General features: G+C 45.0%; 1 protein-coding gene and 1 long non-coding RNA gene across 4 annotated transcripts in view; both read right to left on the bottom strand.

Annotated features, from left to right (window-relative positions):
* Window positions 1-247, bottom strand: part of LOC109299646 — a 687-nt gene extending 440 nt beyond the window's left edge. The window contains exon 1 of the long non-coding RNA XR_002097943.1: window positions 12-247. This is a non-coding gene — a long non-coding RNA (uncharacterized LOC109299646). The remainder of the gene's footprint in view (window positions 1-11) is intronic.
* The window catches only part of HACE1 (HECT domain and ankyrin repeat containing E3 ubiquitin protein ligase 1), a 97,342-nt gene that overhangs the window by 2,608 nt on the left and 76,891 nt on the right, over window positions 1-17,843 (bottom strand). For all 3 annotated transcript variants that reach the window (XM_019520160.1, XM_019520162.1, XM_019520161.1), the window contains 2 exons: window positions 9,648-9,746; window positions 9,301-9,371 (listed from right to left, as the gene is read on the bottom strand). In XM_019520160.1, coding sequence (XP_019375705.1) covers window positions 9,301-9,371; window positions 9,648-9,746 — 170 coding nt within the window. The remainder of the gene's footprint in view (window positions 1-9,300; window positions 9,372-9,647; window positions 9,747-17,843) is intronic.

The following is a 17,843-nucleotide window of genomic DNA, read 5'->3' as shown; positions in this document are numbered from 1 at the left end:
CCCTAGTAAACCTGCAGCCAGCCAGGTACTGCTTAGTTCCCCCCGCCTCCAGTGGTTCCTCCTGCCCCTGCTGCTCCGCTCCAGGTACTGGGGAAGCTGCAGTTGGGTGGTGGCTCCTGCCCCAGCGCACAGGGCTCCAGCGCCAGCTCCTGGCCAACTTCCACTCACTCAGCTGTCTGCAAGTGACTGTTTATCAAGCCAGGAGGGCAGAGTGGGTGGAAGGCAACCAGAAGCTGAAGCTGGAGCCCCTCATGCTGACACAGGAGCCACCCAGCTGCAGCTTCTCCCTGCCTGGAGTGGCACAGCAGGGCAGAAGGAGGACGAGCCACTGGATGCAGGGGGAGCCAACCAGTACCCAGGCAACTGCAGCTGCAACAACAGCAGCCCTCCCAGGAAGCTGTGCACATTGACTGGAGTGGGGGCCATGGACTGCCCTGGGAGGGGCTGGGCCCCATGCGCCACTGGGGTAGCTGCAGGTCTGATGGGTGGAGGGTGGGGGAGCAGACTACCCCGCCCCGGCCAGGTCTGCTGCAATATCCCCTGCCCCTCTCTTCCCAAAACTGGCTCCGGGGACCTAGTGCGAAGGAGGCCCCCCACACACACATAGAAGGTGGCCACCCATTCACACACCCTCTACCCCACCCCACCCCACCCCCCACACACAATATACAAAGGTAAGACTTTATTTTGAGATTATGAAATCACTTCTATATATGCTACTTAAAAAAAAACAAACAAACCATAAAAATCAGGACAAAAATTATTTTTAAAATGCATTATAGTAGATGTTTGATTTTTAGTATACAGTTTTTATATGTAATTTGTTAAATTGATATCTTTTAAAAGACTTCATGTGTGTCACTGGCCATCAACATCTCACCAAAACGTGTTAGGTGGCCCTCCAGCCACTGCCCACCCCTGTGTTAAAACATAGTGGAACACTCTCACATTTCATACAGAACATTAAAAACTGTTCTGGAGGAGCTGGAGCTAGCAGAAAAAAGCTGATAAAACAGGTTACAATGTTCTTTAGTGACATTAAAAATATAAAAAAGACTGTTAGAATTCCTAATTTCAGGTTTTGTTTTAAAAATATGCTTGCAAGATAGTGAAAACAGCCTCAGTATTTGCAGAAGCAGTGCAGAAAGGTTTGAGTGGGGAAGGAAAATGAAACAGCTTGTTTGTTCTAGGTAGGAGTCTCTTTCACTAACTATTAAGACACACTGGGTGAAAGAGTGGAGGGTAGAAGCCAACACGGTCATGTGCATTCTGTGGCCAGATAAAAAGGATCTTGTGGTCTCTAACAATACTTTTTAAATATTCATGGACACAGTTACTTACTAATCCCTACATGTAACCAATGAAAATTATAATGATCACAGTGAAATTTTTCAGACCAAATAATTTTTCCATCAGTAGGATCATGTGATGATTTTATCATGCAACTTCTGCAGGACCCAAAAGTGTCTTAGGAGCTGAGCTCAGAACTACAATTCAAAACTCCTGTACATAACTTGTAAGCTGTAAGCCAAAAGGTTTATGGCTTTTATTTTTACCACAATTTTCTCTCCATGTGATTTACTCTATCAACTAAACAGAGCTCCATTCAATTTAAAAATTAAACAAAGATATTTTAATTCATTTGTAAGCCTCTCATTCATCCACCATTTAGTTAACATTTGTATAGGATGTCTTACAAAAGTTTTGTCATATTACCAGGTCAAAATGATACCATATGATCAGAGCCCTGTATATTTTGCTAAAGAAGAATATATAACCTGCTGCAGAATTCTGCTTCAGTGTATAAACTTTTATTGTAAAAACATTTTAGTCTTTATGATGGAAAAAATATATATATCCTTCCAGATGGGTGTCAAACAAAAGCTAAAATGGTGCTATTATCTTCCCAGGCTCAGTAGGTATGAACCGCTCCTATTCACTTAAATGAGATTCAAACAGGAAGTTTAAGAACTGAAATATCAAAATGTTTAAGTATTTAATAGCCTTAATAGAAATTTAGTTGTTTCTTGTGGAAAGATCTAGTAAAACAGGTTAAGCCGTGCCTCTCACTTTTAACCAGGAACCAATCAACTACCTTTTCTTGAATGCATATCACCTGGAGATTTCTGTACAAAATCTGGGAAAATCAACTGTTACAGGACTTACGAAAAGCACCATATAAAATGGCTTTTCTAACATATTTAACACTACTCTATTTTATACATGCTGAAATCATCATGAGTTAGGTTTTCATGACATTTAGGAGAATGCAAAATTGCAAGGGGGAAAAGACAGTTAAGATAATGCTTAAAAGACTTCAAAGAAATAGTAATGCTACTATCATAAATGTATTTGTTTTACTCGATCCATTAAATTAATTTTATGGTCCTTGGTTGGAAAAAAGAATATTTGATTTTTCAGTGAAGTGGCACTAAAGGTATATTCAGGCTGGAATGAGAAAAATGAAAAGATATCGTGTATATTCTGAATACAGAGTACCAAGCAGCACATGCAGAACCTTAACACATATTAGGAAAATACAAAGCATTCAACTGAAAAAAAAAATGTTAACTTTGTTTATAGGCATGCTTTATAAATACAAGAATTATACTTCAGTACTCATTTCCGCTTTGCATATTCTGACAAATTACAGATAATTTTCACTAACAGAACATAGAAAATTAGGATTGGAAAGGACCTCAGGAGGACATCTAGTCCAACCCCCTGCTCAAAGCAGGACTAACCACAACTAGATCATCCCAGCCACGGTTTTGTCTAAGCAGGTCTTAAAAACCTCCAAGGATGGAACTTCCACAATGTCTCTGGGTAACCTGTTCCAGTGTTTTACTACCCTCCTAGTGAGAAAATTCTTTCTAATATCTAACCTAAACTTCCCTCGCTGCAACTTGAGATTTGTCAGTCTAGCTCCATTTTCTTTCAAACCCACCTTCAGGTAATTGAAGATTGTTATTAAATCCCCTCTCAGTCTTCTCTTCTCTACACTAAAGCCCAGTCCCCTCAATCTCTCCTCATAAGTCATGTGCCCCAGCCCCCTCGCTACTTACACTGCCCTCTGGTGGACTCTCTCCGATTTGTTCACACCCTTTCTGTAGTGGGGGGCCCAAAACTGAATACAGTACTCCAGATGCGGCCTCACCCATGCTGAATAGAGGGGAAGAATCACTTCCTTTGCCCTGCTGGCAACACTCCTACCAATGTCATTAGCCTTCTTGGCAACAAGGGCACACTGCTGGCTCATATTCAGCTTACTGTCCAGTGTAACCCCCAGGTCCTTTTCTGCAGAGCTGCTGCCCAGCCAGTCAGCCCCCAGCCTGTACCGTGCGTGGGATTGTTCCACCCTAAGTGTAGGACTTTGCACTTGTCCTTGTTGAACCTCATGAGATTTCTTTTCATAGATCATAAGATCATAGAAGTAGGGTAGGAAGGGACCTTGTAGATCTTCAAGTCTGACCCCCCGCCTGGGCGGGAGAAAAGACTGGACTCAAATGAGTCCAGCCAGGTAGTCATCAAGCCTATTCTTAAAGATCCCCAGAGTAGGAGCCAGCACCACTTCCCTAGGAAGTTGGTTCCAGCTCCTAGCCGCCCTAACTGTAAAGTAGTTCTTGCAGATGTCTAATCTAAACCTACTATCTAATAATTTGTGTCCACTGTTCCTTGTCATGCCAGGGGGCGCTAGGGGAAACAGTGTCTCCCCTAAACCCATCTGGTCCCCCCTAGTGAGTTTACAGACAGTCACCAGGTCCCCTCCAGTTCAATCCTCCAATTTGACTAGGTTTCTCTGACTACTAGACCTACCCTCAAGCATATCTACTACTCCCCCCAGCTTGGCCTCATAGGCAAACTTGTGGAGGGTGCACTCTATGCTATCTTTTAGGTCATTGTTGAAGACGCCATTGAACAAAACTGGCCCCAGAACCAACCCCTGGGGCACTCCACTTGAAATTGGCTGCCAACTAGACATGGAGCCATTGACTACTACCCTCTGAACCCGATGCTCCAACCAGTTTTCTATCCACCTTAGGGTCCATTTATCCAGTCTGCACTTCCTTAGTTTGCCTGCAAGAATGTTGTGGGAGACTGTATCAAAAGCCTAGCTAAAATCAAGGTACACCACATCCACCAGTCTCCCCACATCCACAGAGCCAGTCATCTCATTAGTGAAGGCAATCAGGTAGGGGTGTGCAAAATGGGCCCTATTCAATTTGGATTCAGATTCAGCCCAAATCAGGGCTGAATCATTGATTCGGATCAGTCCCTGGTTCGATTAGGCCGAATCCGAATCTGAAGATTTGATGCCAATTCAGAGAATCAACAATTCAGACACAGAACCAACTTAAAATGTTTTTTCTGCATACCTCATGGTACCAAGCATGACTCGTGAATGCTGCGATGCTGGGACGAATGGAGCGTCCCACGGGAGTGCAGTGGGGCCCCCCGTATGTTCAGCAGCAAACCCGGAAATACTTCCAGTCCACTTCCGGGTCCACTGGGGAGCATGCAGGCACCCCCCCGCACTCTCCCTCAGCTCGGTGATCAGCTGTAGGGGGACCCCAGGTCCCCCAAGACCCAGGAGGCACCAGTCACCAACCTGTGGAATGCAGGGGGGGCCCCCCACGCGCTCCCCGGAAGACCTGGAAGTGGACCAGAAGTGCCTCTGGTCCACTTCCGGGTCTGCTGCCAAGCACGCTGGGGAGCCCCCCACACTCCTGTGGGATGCTCCATCCGCCCCAGTATCACAGCATTCACGAGCTGCCTGCTACCTTGAGGTATGTAGAAAAAACATTTAAAGCTGTGTCTATGTTTGAATATCCAAATCTTTGCAAATCAATTCGGAGGGTTCAGATTTGATTTGCAGAGATTAAAGGGTCTCCCGATTCACTTCAGATTCGGCCACTGAATCAGGCCAAATCTCCACTGAATCACATCAGTAACTGAAGCTTTGCACAGCCCTACAATCAGGTTGATCAGGCATGATTTGCCCTTGGTGAATCCATGTTGACTGTTCCTAATCACCTTCTTTTCCTCCACGTGCTTAGAAATGGATTCCTTGAGGATCTGCTCCATGATTTTTCCAGGAACTGAGGTGAGGCTGACTGATCTGTGCTTTCCTGGATCCGCCTTTTTCCCTTTCTTAAATATGGAAACTATGTTTGCCCTTTTCCAATCATCTGAGAATCTCCTAATCATCATGAGTTTTCAAAGATGATGGCCAGTATATCTGCAATCACATCAGCCAACTCTCTCAGCACCCTGGGTGCATCCCATCCAGCCCCACAGACTTGTACACATCCAGCTTTTCTATATAGTCCCTAACCTGTTCTTTTGCCAGTGTTGGCTGCTCATCTCCTCCCCAAACTGTGCTGCTCGGTGCAGTAGTTTGGGAGCTGACCTTGCCTGTGAAAACTGAGGTGAAAAAGGCACTGAGAATTTCAGCCCTTTCTGCCTCCTCTATCACAAAGTTGCCTCCCCCATTCAGTAAGGGACCCACACTTTCCCTGATCCTCCTCTTGCCATGGACATACTTGTAGAAACTTGTAGATCTCAACCCAACTCTATATATTTTTGTGCTAAGAGAACCAGATTTCCAAGGATGTCACTGCAGTTACATGTGTACATGCAAAGGATTTACTTGTATGTGCTCATAGCTACATGCAAATGTAGAGGATGAAGAAGTTTGGAAAACTATAATGCTCAAAGTAACAGATCTATTGCTAACTGAAAAACAAAAAAAAACTTTTCTGCCATGAGATATACCTGAGGCAAAACTTCAGTCATAACTAGATGCATTATAGGAGATAAGGAACAATAATCTAATTAATTTCTACCAAGTTCCAGTACAGAGCTTTAAAAAGGTACTGATGAAAAGAATGCAATTCCTGTTGCAAAAAGCATATCTGAGTATGTTCACACAAGTCTCATGCAAGACTTATAGTCAAAGAATCTTGCTGAGAGTCAACAGTTCATTAAGAATGCTCTGAACCAAGTGGATCCCTGTAACAAGGAGCCAAAATGCTCTTGTTACTTTGAAAGAGAAACAACAGCAGATAGCACCCAGGCACCTGAACAGGGGCTGGCTGCAAGAGGGAAGGTAACAAAGAAACACTAGTGCCTAGGCAGCGAGCTTCTCATTTAGCTAAGGGCACGCCTGCAGCCAGCCAAGGGAAGCCTCATGACTGGAAGGCAGCAGGGTTTAGGAAGCATATAAGCCTGGACAGGCAGTCTGGCCCTGAAGACTGCAGAGGAAACAGCTCCTGCAGCATAGTGCCTAGTTGACTCCTGAAGTGCCCTGGAAATTCAAGTAAGGTGCTGAAGGAAAGCAGCAGCTTATGACCCAGGGCAGGGGGTGAAGTTTGATTATATAACAGGTGGGCTAAGGGTTTTAGTTACAGCAAGTGTGTTTGTTTTCATTTTGGATTTATATCAGCAGACTAGATTGGGGCTTCCAGGGGTGGAGGAGGTCCCAGTAGCACCCAAGCAGGGCAGAGATAGGACCAGGGGTAGGGGGGTAGCACCTAAGCAGGGCAGAGTGGGGCTGAGGGGAGGGGGCCCAGTGCCCAAGCATGGCAAAGATGGGGCCGGTGGGCAGCGCCTGAGCAGGCCAGAAATACCGAGGTCAAGAGACCTGAGCCAAAGCAGGTGTGACAGGGGCTAGAAGGCCCAGGAAAAGGGAAGGGGCAGAAAAATCGGGAAAGCCGAGGTCCCAACAAGGGAAAATGAAAGGACAGCAACATCTGTGAGGCATGCACATGGCTGCAGGGGAGGATGAAGGCTATGAAAATTTACCCTGGAGGCACTTAATGTACTAGAGTGCAGCTTGTTAGTGGACAAGGGCTCACTCTGGGACCCCGGGCAGCCTCCCTTTTCCAAGTTAAATAATTACACCAGAGCGTGGCAGGAAAGAAGGGGGGGGGGTGGTACCCAGAGAGCCAGGGTGAAGCAGATGCTGCATGGCTAGCAGAGGGCATCCTTAGGGCCCAGCGCTTGCTACAATCCAACTTTGAACTTATTCTGGTGACATGCTCTATGGAGTGTTTGAAACATGACCCTGTAACTTAAAAGAATGTTGTCTGCCATCTGGACTGAGAAATAGCAAACTGAACTAAGATAAGAAAGCAGATTTCCTTAAGAAGCTGAGAAACCGAGTCATGAAAAAGTACAGTTAAAATTACACTACCCAGTTCTGCAAGCCTTGGAGAAATAGATCAAAATTCACATATAAACTCAAACTGCTATGTTCTTCAGGGACAAAATTCTTAACAGATAAAGAAAGACTATTGGAAGTTGGAGGCAAAGCCATTTTGGTATTTTGTTCATACTGTGAAATTATCTGTTAGAAGAACAAGGATGGCCAAAAACATCCATGCTGTTTCTTGCTCATTAAAGTAAAAGGAAAGAAAAAATTGCCAAATTTTGCCATTCCCAAAATGAGAGAGAATACAGAAAGAAAGGAACAAGTAGAATAAACTGTATCCCCTCCAAAAAAGCAACAAGAAAGAAAAATTAGATCTACAAAGACCACATTATTTTGTAATAAAATTTTATATTGCTATATCCTGCAAATAGGCATATGGAAATCCTGATTGACTCACTAATTCATGCTGTTCATAATGGCAAGCATGGCTAAGTAAGCCTATCTTGAATATGAGGGAAAGAAAAGCAGCTTTTAAGACAATGAGAACCAGAATTTGGGACAGACATCTTGGAAGGATAACCTTAAGAACTGCCTAGCTTGATGATAAATTCTAAGGCTTAACTTTATGTTGCTTTATGCTTATTTTAAATGCCAATCAAAGAAACAATTTAAGAAGAAAGATGAGTTTGGGCACTCAAGTGTGTTATGGGCTAGAGCAGTATATAATGACTATGCCCATTCAGGTATGGATTCACATACATATTTTCAAAGCTTTCAGATACATCAGTGATCAGTGCAGAATTGAGTATCTATGATAGCCAGATAACTATTCAGTCAATATCAAAAACCTCTTGTAACAAGTTCTGCAAAAAAATAAAAAATGAAAAAAGTAAAATTATTTGTTTTGTGACTTGATCTTCAAACTTAGCCTTGTTAAATAACTGGAACTAAAGATTAACTACAGATCAAACAGGACAGAGTAGTGAAGTCACAACAGTAAGTGAGTACCAAAACACACCATATTTACTCATATCCAAGATGTGGTTTCTTCCCCATTCAGCATGGGGGGAAAAAGCTCATCTTTGGATTTAAATACAAGGTAGGGGAGGGGAAACGGAGGGCTGCAGCAGCTCTGACTCTGGCCCCAAGCCTGCATCAGGGTCAGTCAGAGCCACAGCAGACACCTACGCCCTCTGACTTCTACCCCCCTACTCAGGATTAGGTTGGCTCCAGCTTCATTCCTTCCCAAAGCATGGAACTCTGTTCCCTGCCTGGATGAACAGCAGTGGCACTGCTGGGATGGTGCTGGGCCACATTTCTGTATGCTCCATGACCCAGGAATGAATGGAGTCAGAGCTCAGTCATGCCAGAGGCTGTGGGGTGGTAGATAGTGGTGCAGAAGCTGCCAGGAGCAGGCAGGCTGCAGGGCAAAGAAATGGGAGGGGCAGAGGGCAAGAGGGCCACCTGATCCCCCCATACCCACTTGTCCCTCTGCTTTCCCAACTATAGAAGTGGGGAGAACAATTTTAAGATGACCCTCCAATAATTAGATGCTATACCTGCAAATTATAACAAACTTGGACATTTTTCCATCAGCATGGCTGGCAAGATATAGAGTCTAATCTTAAATTCAGGTAAATACTGACAAGTAGTATACTGTTGGCAATATAAATGTTAGCAAAACATGTTACCTAGGTACTATATGAGTATATAGGTTACCCAATTAAATAAAACAGCTCTTGTTTGAGTTATTCCTTACAACAATGTCCTACCTAGTTAAGGCAAGTTTTAGGCCACTTACAGGTATTGGGGAGAGGGCAGATAACAGGCACTTTAAGCTTGGGGCACCCCTGCACAAAGCGGAGCATATGCCCAGAAGAGGCATCACGTTAGTTGGACCCAGCTAGCCCAACATCTATATAGATCAGGTGCTTCCACGTAACTTTTTGGCACTTTTATCCAATAGTTAATTCAAACAAAAAAAGCACCAAAAAGACCCACTGAAGCACCTGATCCAGTCAGATGCTGCAGAGCTGAGTCGAAACTAAGGCGCTACCTCTTCCAGTATATCATTGTTTTTTTTCCATGTCTGTCAGCACCCTTAGATAACTATTTAATATACATATGGTACATGAAACACTTCTCACCTGCCAGTAACAAACTGTAACAACAGTACTCTCTCCTCCTGAGTTAGTTCTTCTACGACATCCCAAAACCACTAAACAAAACAAAAAGTTAGTTTACATTTCCCATTAATCTTTTTTGAAACCAAAAAAGTGAACACAAAAATGGCATATTTGCTTATCTGTAGTTTCAACTATGGAAGTTACTACCTCTGGCACAAAATCCATAGACAGCTTTACTATGCTCCATGCCCACATGAATAATCTACAGCAAAACTTTGGTTAACCTAAGTTTTTACCAACGAATGGCAAAAAAAAAACTCTGAGGGATTAAAATACAATATTTTACATCCATTCAGAAGGGACTTTACCTGAATAACTTGGTCTCCTCTTTCATAACCACTTGTGTATTCTGTATTTTTTAGCCAATCATTCACATCTATTTCTGGCATACCAGAGAGCAAAAGTTCCTTCAGGAGAAAAAAAGAAAAAAAAAAAACCAAACCCTTGATTAGTTTTTCAAACTGTTAATTTTAAAAGTTTATTTACCTCAATTAAAAAATAATCCTGTACAAAGCTAAAATGCCTTTTCTGTTCAGTTTCAGCCTGCTTCAATATTGTATTCTTAATAACAAAAAAAAGATTGAATCTTACAGTAAGTCTCCCATATTCAAAAAAGGAGAGTTCACAAAAGTATGCTTAAGTCCAACTGCCAGTTCTCAAAAGTAAAAATAATAACGATCAAGTATACTGTGACACAACACTGAATTTTAACTGAATATAACACAACTCTTCAAATTGTAAAGCATCTCAGCTATGAAACTTAGTTTTTTTGCTAAGACAACAGACATGGCCTCCACTTTTAAAATACAAAAGACAAAAGACTGAAAAGCCATTTTAGGCTAGAACTCTGTTTTTCACTCCCTTATGGACTTCTGAGTAAATGTATTAAGAGCAAAGTTAAGATTTTTAAACTAAAAATATCCTACTGCAGTCTACCACCTTTCATACTGCACACATTCATCAAGAGACCTGAAGGGATGCCTATAAACAGGTTTTGGGGAAAAGGAGTCTCTCTCCAAGGGTAAGCTTATGGGTTCACACTAAAAGGCTGAGGGTGGCATTTCCCTTCATCTTAGAGCAGAGGTTTTCAACCTTTTTAAACAAGTGTACCACTTCTATCTCAAAGTTTCATCTCATGTACCCCTTTATATTTTTTTATTGTTTTTAAGGCGGATGGGCAGCTTGAGGGTCCACACAGCTGGGGCAGAGAGTGGAATGGAGCCGCGAGTAGTTCATCCAAGGGATGTGGGGGCAGCTCCTGATGCTACGTGTACCCTGGGAAGGCATGGTGAGCATGTGCCCTCGGATCTGTGCACAGGGCCATCTGCACACAGAGCAATCCCCGCCGCACACTGCTCAGTCCTGTGCCCCAACCTGGCTAGGCAGTCCTTGCCCTGGCCCCAGCCCCACTCCCTCCCCCACAACAGACTTACCAGCCAGACCTGGCTGCTCTCCATGGGGCCAGGCAACACTCCTGGCCACCCATGAGCTGCATTGCAGCTGCACACACACACACAGCAATTACCAGCCATATCAGTTCTGCGTAGCCCCTACGACCCTTTTAAGTACCCCTAGGGGTGCACATACCCCTAGCTGACAACCACTAGGTTAGAGGAAATTGTTACTGACCAGTTTTTCCTTCCTGCTATACCTCTCATTCATTGTTTTACGATTCTTGAGTTTTGTTTTTTAAATAAGATATAGCAGATCCTCCCCAGCAAAATATTTAACTCAGATAGATAGAAGTTTCAACCTTCTTTTGGGAATTATCTGAGCACTTAGAATAGAAAACTGAGAACTAATGATGTTACTTATATAAAAGTACCCAGGTATGAATGAGGTCAAAAAAGACGTGTCCTAATACTAGACCGGGGCAGACCCAGAAGGGATGCAGTAGTATGATTGCATCCCCTTTATGACCACGCAGCAGAAGCAACAGTTGTAGACTTTTTTACGTTCTGAAATAAAGAGGGACCAGGCAGGGAGGAGGAAGGCTGCTGCTGCCACCACTGTCCCAAACTGAGCCCAGCCCAACCTGTATGCAACCTGGCTGGAAAAGGACAGGTACTCCTCTCACCCCCAGAAGAGTGGTGATAGTGGCAGGTGGGGGGAAGTGGAAAAGGGAGTGAGGGGAACATGCCTTTGAGCTGGACAGAAAGGGGCAAGGGATTCTTTTCAGCTTTAAGGACTTACCATCCCTGACTGCTGTTTGCCAGCGAGGGGAAGAGGTGGGAGCTGGAAGCTGGAGGGCAGGGTGCAGGCACCTCTGTAGCACTAGTCACTGCACCTGCATCCCCCCTTCGCAACATCCTGGATCTGCTCTGTGTCCTACTAGACTTAAGCTACCACTCATTCTCTAGATAAAGTGGATTTCTGATGACACCATGATATCAAATGCAGAGAAATTTGCTCAGAGCAGTACTGGCAAAAGAACCAGTTTTTGTTGGGATTAACCTAGTGCCACAGTTGAGCCCCTCCTCCTCCCTTGGCTTTCTCTCCTCATAAGACAGGAAACAACTTTCATTTCTGTAAAGACAACAAAATCTACATTTGTTCTGGTTTTGGGTATAAGAGACTTATATCCAGTAAAGCAGGTAAACCTTAATATTGGGATATTAAAGTTCCAGTGAATTAAAGAATCTACCAATGCTGAAAGTTTCTTTAAGGATAGTCCAACCAATCCATTTGCTCCCAACTAAGATAACTTAATCTTTTAGATTAAATAAAAGTGGAAGTTAAAGATCTAGATTTCAAAAGGGCAAATAAAAGCATTATGATAGAAGGAAGCCTCCAGATAATAAATTAAGTACATAAGAGCTGCCAAGTTTACCTACACTGAACTGTGCTGCCAACATACAAACTTAAAATAAGGGATATTGGAATCCCTTGGAATAAACCTTAAAAATATTTTCTGTGCTTTTATTATTTTACAGATCTTTGAAAAAGGAAGAGTTCTCCAAAGTTTTTATACTTTGGGATACTTAAAACAAAAATCTGCACAAGTGGAAGACACCAACCCTTTAAGCTTTCCCTAATATTTGTTCTAAAAGGGAAGTATCCTTGTATCTCCACAATAAAGCTGGCTACAAATTTGGTAGGTATAAACTGTAAGTATTGAAGTGAACAGCTGAAATGACAATTTTTTGTTTTAAAAAATAAAGCATTTCTTGTTTGTTGAGGTGATTTAATATATTTAAGGTTAGTTATCACACAAGCTATTTACTGATAACTTCAAAGTACAGCAGATGTGCAACATTTCTTAGTGTTTTTCTGCATCCTGTCTGTGGCAGGGCACTATGTGTGCCTGCCACTTTAAGGCCCTGGAGCTAGCAGCCTCCAGGTGCCTAATGAGGGCAGCCATTTTAAGCTCAGGGCTACTTATATAAACAAGGCAGTCTGGCTGCTGGAGGGGAGGCAACAACATTGCCTAGCCTGAGGGCTGCCGAGTTTCATCAGGAAGTAAGGCAGGAGCTGTACGGGATGGTAGGAGGCTCCTGATCCTGGGTACGACTGGAAACTACACCCTGCTGGGAGTGGGTGGCCTGGTGGGGCTCCCAGTGGCGCGGGAGCCCCCAGGAAAGGCCAGGCCAGTGGTCACCCCGGTGAAAGGTGGGTCAGGGCGCCTTAACCCCTTAACCCCTAACCCTTAGGGTGGGTCACGGTACACTGGAGGTAGTTGTGGAGGTTTGAGAGCCCGTGGAGGAGAGTTGGGGCCAGGCACAGCTACAGCCACCCGAGCCCACCTGTGGAGGGAAGCCCCAAGACCCTGAGTAAAGGGGGTATTATGAGCAGTGTGGAGCCCCCAGTGTGAGGGGGGCAGAGTGTGAAGCCTCCAGTGTGAGGGAGGCCAGCACTGTGGAACCACAGCAAGAGGGGGCAGTGATCAGAAGCCCCACAAAGAGGGCAATGTGGAGCCCTGTGAAGGGAGAGGGGGCTCAGCCAGAGGGCAAGAGAGCTGAGTCCTGACCCCAATAAGTCCTCCACTGTTGGGAAGCAGAGTGTGGGTCAAAGATAACACCAGTCATAGCACCATGACCTGCTGCCCGGGGGGGGGAGTGAGAGTCCTCTGTGAGACCCTGAGGCACCAGTCATGGTGTGAGGCACCCCAGCTCCGTAAAGGAGGACCCAGAGAGGGGGACCCCGGGATAAGAGTATGGGTCATACACCAGGGCCTGCCACAGCTTCCCCTGATTGGCCTAGGCGGAGGTCAGGACCAGGAGGGTCAGAAGGGCAAGGAGGCCCACCTGAGAGGGACATCCAAGAGCCAGGGGCCTGGGATCCCGACTGGCCTGAAGGTGGGCTGGGGTAGTGTGAACCAAAGGTCCCAGTGAGGGGACCACACCTGAAGGGGAACCGATGGCAGGGCGATATATGGCCTGGTGTGAAGGCGGCAGAGTCCGCCTGAAGGGTGGAACCCAGGTGGGGGCCTACAGTAGGATTCTGGGCCCCATCATGGCGGACTGGCACATATGAGAACACCATGATGTCATCAGCGAGGCTTGGGCTGCGGTGTAGGGGAGGAATGTAGCCGCAGATAGCGCCCCCTAGCAGTGGGGCAGAAAAAGGGCAGCCTCCCGCCTAATTGTATCTATTAATTAATCAATTAAGACCAAGACGTGGTGGGCGAGAAGACAGGCGGTTAGCCCAAGAACAGGTGGGCGGGCCTCGCGGACGTCGGCCCCAGTAGCCCCCATTACACTGTCATAAAAGAAATCAATAAAAAAATTGTACTTGTCTAATTCACTTTGTAGCATCTAAGTCAGTCATTGGCCTGATACCATAATCTAAGACTTCTGACGCTTTCTTTCAACATATCATGTTGAAAGAGCCTACCAAGACATCAAGTGAATTTCCTGATGTGATAATTATAATATATTAACATGACAAAAGCTCCTATATGCAATGCATTATAAATGTATTACTTAAGGAGACGATACTCAGGGCCCAAGGGGTGACCATCCCAACAAGAAGCAAGGGGTCAGGAGTGCCCAAAAGCCCCCCCCAGCTCACCAAGCGCATCTGGGAATGCCTGATTGCCAAAAAGGCAGCGTATAACCGGTGGAAGAGGGGTGCTCTCTCCAAAGAGGAGTATACCTCCTCGGCTCCGGCCTGTAGGGGGGCTGTCAGGAAAGTTAAGGCGGACACAGAGCTAGGACTAGTGTCCAAGATCAAAGATAACAAAAAGTCCTTTTTCAAATATATAGGGAGGATGAAGAAAGCACGGGGAAATGTGGGGCCCCTGCAAGATTCTCTGGGCAATCTGATGGTTGCGCCAGAAGAGAAAGCAGACCTCTGTAACCAATTCTTCACCTCCATTTTCCTGGCCAGGGACCAGGACTTCCCCACTGTGATGCAAGACGGACTTGAGGGGAATGCCTTCAAACCTCAGGCTGGGGAGGACTGGGTTAGAGAGCTTCTGGAGGGGCTGGATGTGTTCAAATCAGTGGGTCCAGATGCTCTCTACCCCAGGGTGTTGAGGGAGCTAGCAGGGATTATTGCAGGGCCTTTGACACGGCTTTACAAGTGCTCATGGTGCTTGGGCCAGGTGCCAGATGTTTGTAAGATAGCCAACGTGGTCCCCATCTTTAAAAAAGGGAGGAGGGAGGACCCGGGCAACTATAGGCCCGTCAGTCTTACCTCAATCCTAGGAAAACTCTTTGAGAAGATCATCAAGGAGCACATCTGCGACGGGCTGGCTTCAGGAATGATGCTCAAGGGCGACCAGCATGGTTTCATTAGGGGCAGGTCATGTCAGACCAACCTGATTGCCTTTTATGATCAGGTTACAAAAGCATTGGATGCAGGTGTCACCATGGATGTAGTCTTTCTGGACTTCAGCAAGGCCTTTGACACCATCTCCCGTCCCATCCTCATTAAAAAACTAGGCAACTGTGGCATTGATGCCTACACAGTCAGATGGATTGCAGATTGGCTGAAGGTTCATACTCAAGAGGGTGGGGGTGGACAGGTCATATTCAACCTGGGGGGAAGCGGGCAGCGGAGTCCCCCAGGGCTCGGTCCTTGGGCCCGCACTGTTCAATCTCTTTATCAGCGATTTGGACAACAGGGTGAAAAGCAACCTGTTTAAATTCGCTGATGATACCAAAATTTGGGGTGAAGTGAGCATGTTAATAGGGAAGGAAAGACTGCAGCAAAACCTGGATAGGTTGCGGGGGGGACTAACAAACAGGATGCATTTCAATACTGACATGGGCAGTAGTAACCAGCAGCACACAAATAAGATGGGAAACTCCCTTCTTGAGAGCACAGAGGCAGAAAGGGATCTTGGAGTCATTGACTCCAAGATGAACATGGGCCGACAATGCGAGGTCACAGTTGGCAGGGCTAACCAGACCTCGTTGTGCATCCACAGGTGCATCTCAAGTAGGGGGAGGAGATGATCCTCCCCCTCTACGCAACACTGGTCAGGCCACAGCTGGAGGACTGTGTCCAGTTCTGTGCACCCCACTTCAGTAGGGATGTGGACAACATTGAGAGGATCCAGAGGAGGGCCACCCGCATGATCTGGGGACAACAGGGCAGACCCTTCAATGAGAGACTGCAGGACCTAAACCTGTTCAGCCTTCACAAGAGAAAGCTGAGGGGGGACCTGGTGACCATCTATAAACTCACTAGGGGAGACCAGATGGGTTTGGGAGAGACCTTGTTTCCCCTAGCGTCTCCTGGCATAACAAGGAATAACGGCCATAAGGTGTTAGAGAGTAGGTTTAGATTAGACATCCATAAGAACTACTTCAGTTAGGGCGACTAGGATCTGGAATCAACTTCCAAGGGAAGTGGTGCTGGCTCCTACCCTGGGGATCTTTAACAAGAGGCTTGATGCCTACCTGGCTGGAGTCATTTGAGCCCAGTTTTTCTCCTGCCCAGGCAGGGGGTCGGACTTGAAGATCTACAAGGTCCCTTCTGACCCTACTTCTATGACTCTATGATTAAGCCCTGGTTACGCACTACTACTTACACTACTGGATAGGAACCACAGAGTGGATATGTGACTAATCTGTTTGACAGAAGAGATTAAATTACAAGTTTACATATTTCTTGCAGGACAATCTCAAAAAGCAAGAAAAGAAACAACAGATACAGAGTTGCTTCTCAGCTCTTTATCCTATGACACCACCCTTTTGTGCAGAAATGTACTTTGAAGAATACGTGCAAAAGACACATTCCTATGTTACATTTCACCAGTAAAAAAGTGTTTTAAAGTTAATACATCTTATACTTGCATATATCAAACAGTTTCAGTCAGTGTTTCTCAAACTTTTTGTAGACCCCTACCACCCCTGGGGAAAATGCCAGCTCTTAGTTTTCACTCTTTGTTTGACTAATAATAGAACAGTTCTTTTATTGCAAAGAACTTAAATCCCAACTAGGGATTCACATTTGAAATCTCTGGGTTTATCCTATGAATCACGTTTTCATACCTAATAGGGGTAACATTATGTGGCACCCTGCAGCACCTTCAAAAAGAATTCAAGTGTCCCAAGTGCTGTGACACCCTGACTGAGAATCACTGACTTAAATATATATACAGAAGTGGAGTCTGAAGTTCAGACTTGCTAGTAAAAGTAAACGGGTAGGGGTGGTTTACAGAGCTTCTACTCTGTTTTCTGGTTTTATGATAAGGTGTTGTATTAAGCTACTCTGCTCCAGAGAGGGGTTTTGTTGAGTCAGATTACCCATTTTCACAATTTTTTTGAAATAGATCCATATCATCTTGTTTATCTTTTACTTTCAATAACACATAGAGAGCATCTACATTGTCTCACTGCCATTCCTGGGAAAGCCACCAAGAAGCATGTCCTGCACACTTGCCCCCACTTGCATCTGCCAAAGTCTCATAAATAAAGCAATATAGATGCCTTAAAGCAGCACTATACATGTCCTCAAGTACTATGCTTCAGCTGTCTCAGACATACTAACTGGCCTATGCTCTGTGACAATAAGGAAGCTAACATGTCTTAGTTCTAGGACTGAAACCTGGAATGAGAGCAAGTGGGCTTTGCAACACTACTAGGTACACTAAAAAGGCAACATACACATCCCTATGTTCTTATTTGCCTATGTCTTTTTGTAGTTGGGGGCTTTTGAAAATCCTACTCAAGTACCCATATCTCATGAAGACAGAAAAACCATGAAAAAAAAAAAAAAAAAACTCAGGGGAAAGAAACCAAAAGATGCGAAGCACACTTGCTCTCTCTCACTCCAGGGTTCAAACCCAGTGCTGTTTTGCATTTTATCCAGTAACTTTAATGCAAAAGGATAGGTAGCCATGGAAGCACAAAGCAGAACTCCACAAGGGCTCCCTACTCACAGGGACTTCAGAACCAGGTTCTCTCCTGCTTGCTGCCCTTCTTGCCCCATGAATTGTGGACCCTTGGCTGCCAGTGGGCCATCTTCAAAGAATAATGGAAGGAACCTTCAGCCAAAAAAAAAGTGTAGCACTGTCCTGGCACCTGGAAAATGTGAAAATCCCATCATGCTGA

The sequence above is a fragment of the Gavialis gangeticus genome, unplaced genomic scaffold (genome assembly GCF_001723915.1).
Source record: "Gavialis gangeticus isolate Ggan-Ray unplaced genomic scaffold, GavGan_comp1, whole genome shotgun sequence".
NCBI classification, from domain to species: domain Eukaryota; kingdom Metazoa; phylum Chordata; order Crocodylia; family Gavialidae; genus Gavialis; species Gavialis gangeticus.
The sequence above is the reverse complement of the archived record's forward strand: the minus strand, read 5'-3'. Positions and strand labels throughout refer to the sequence as shown.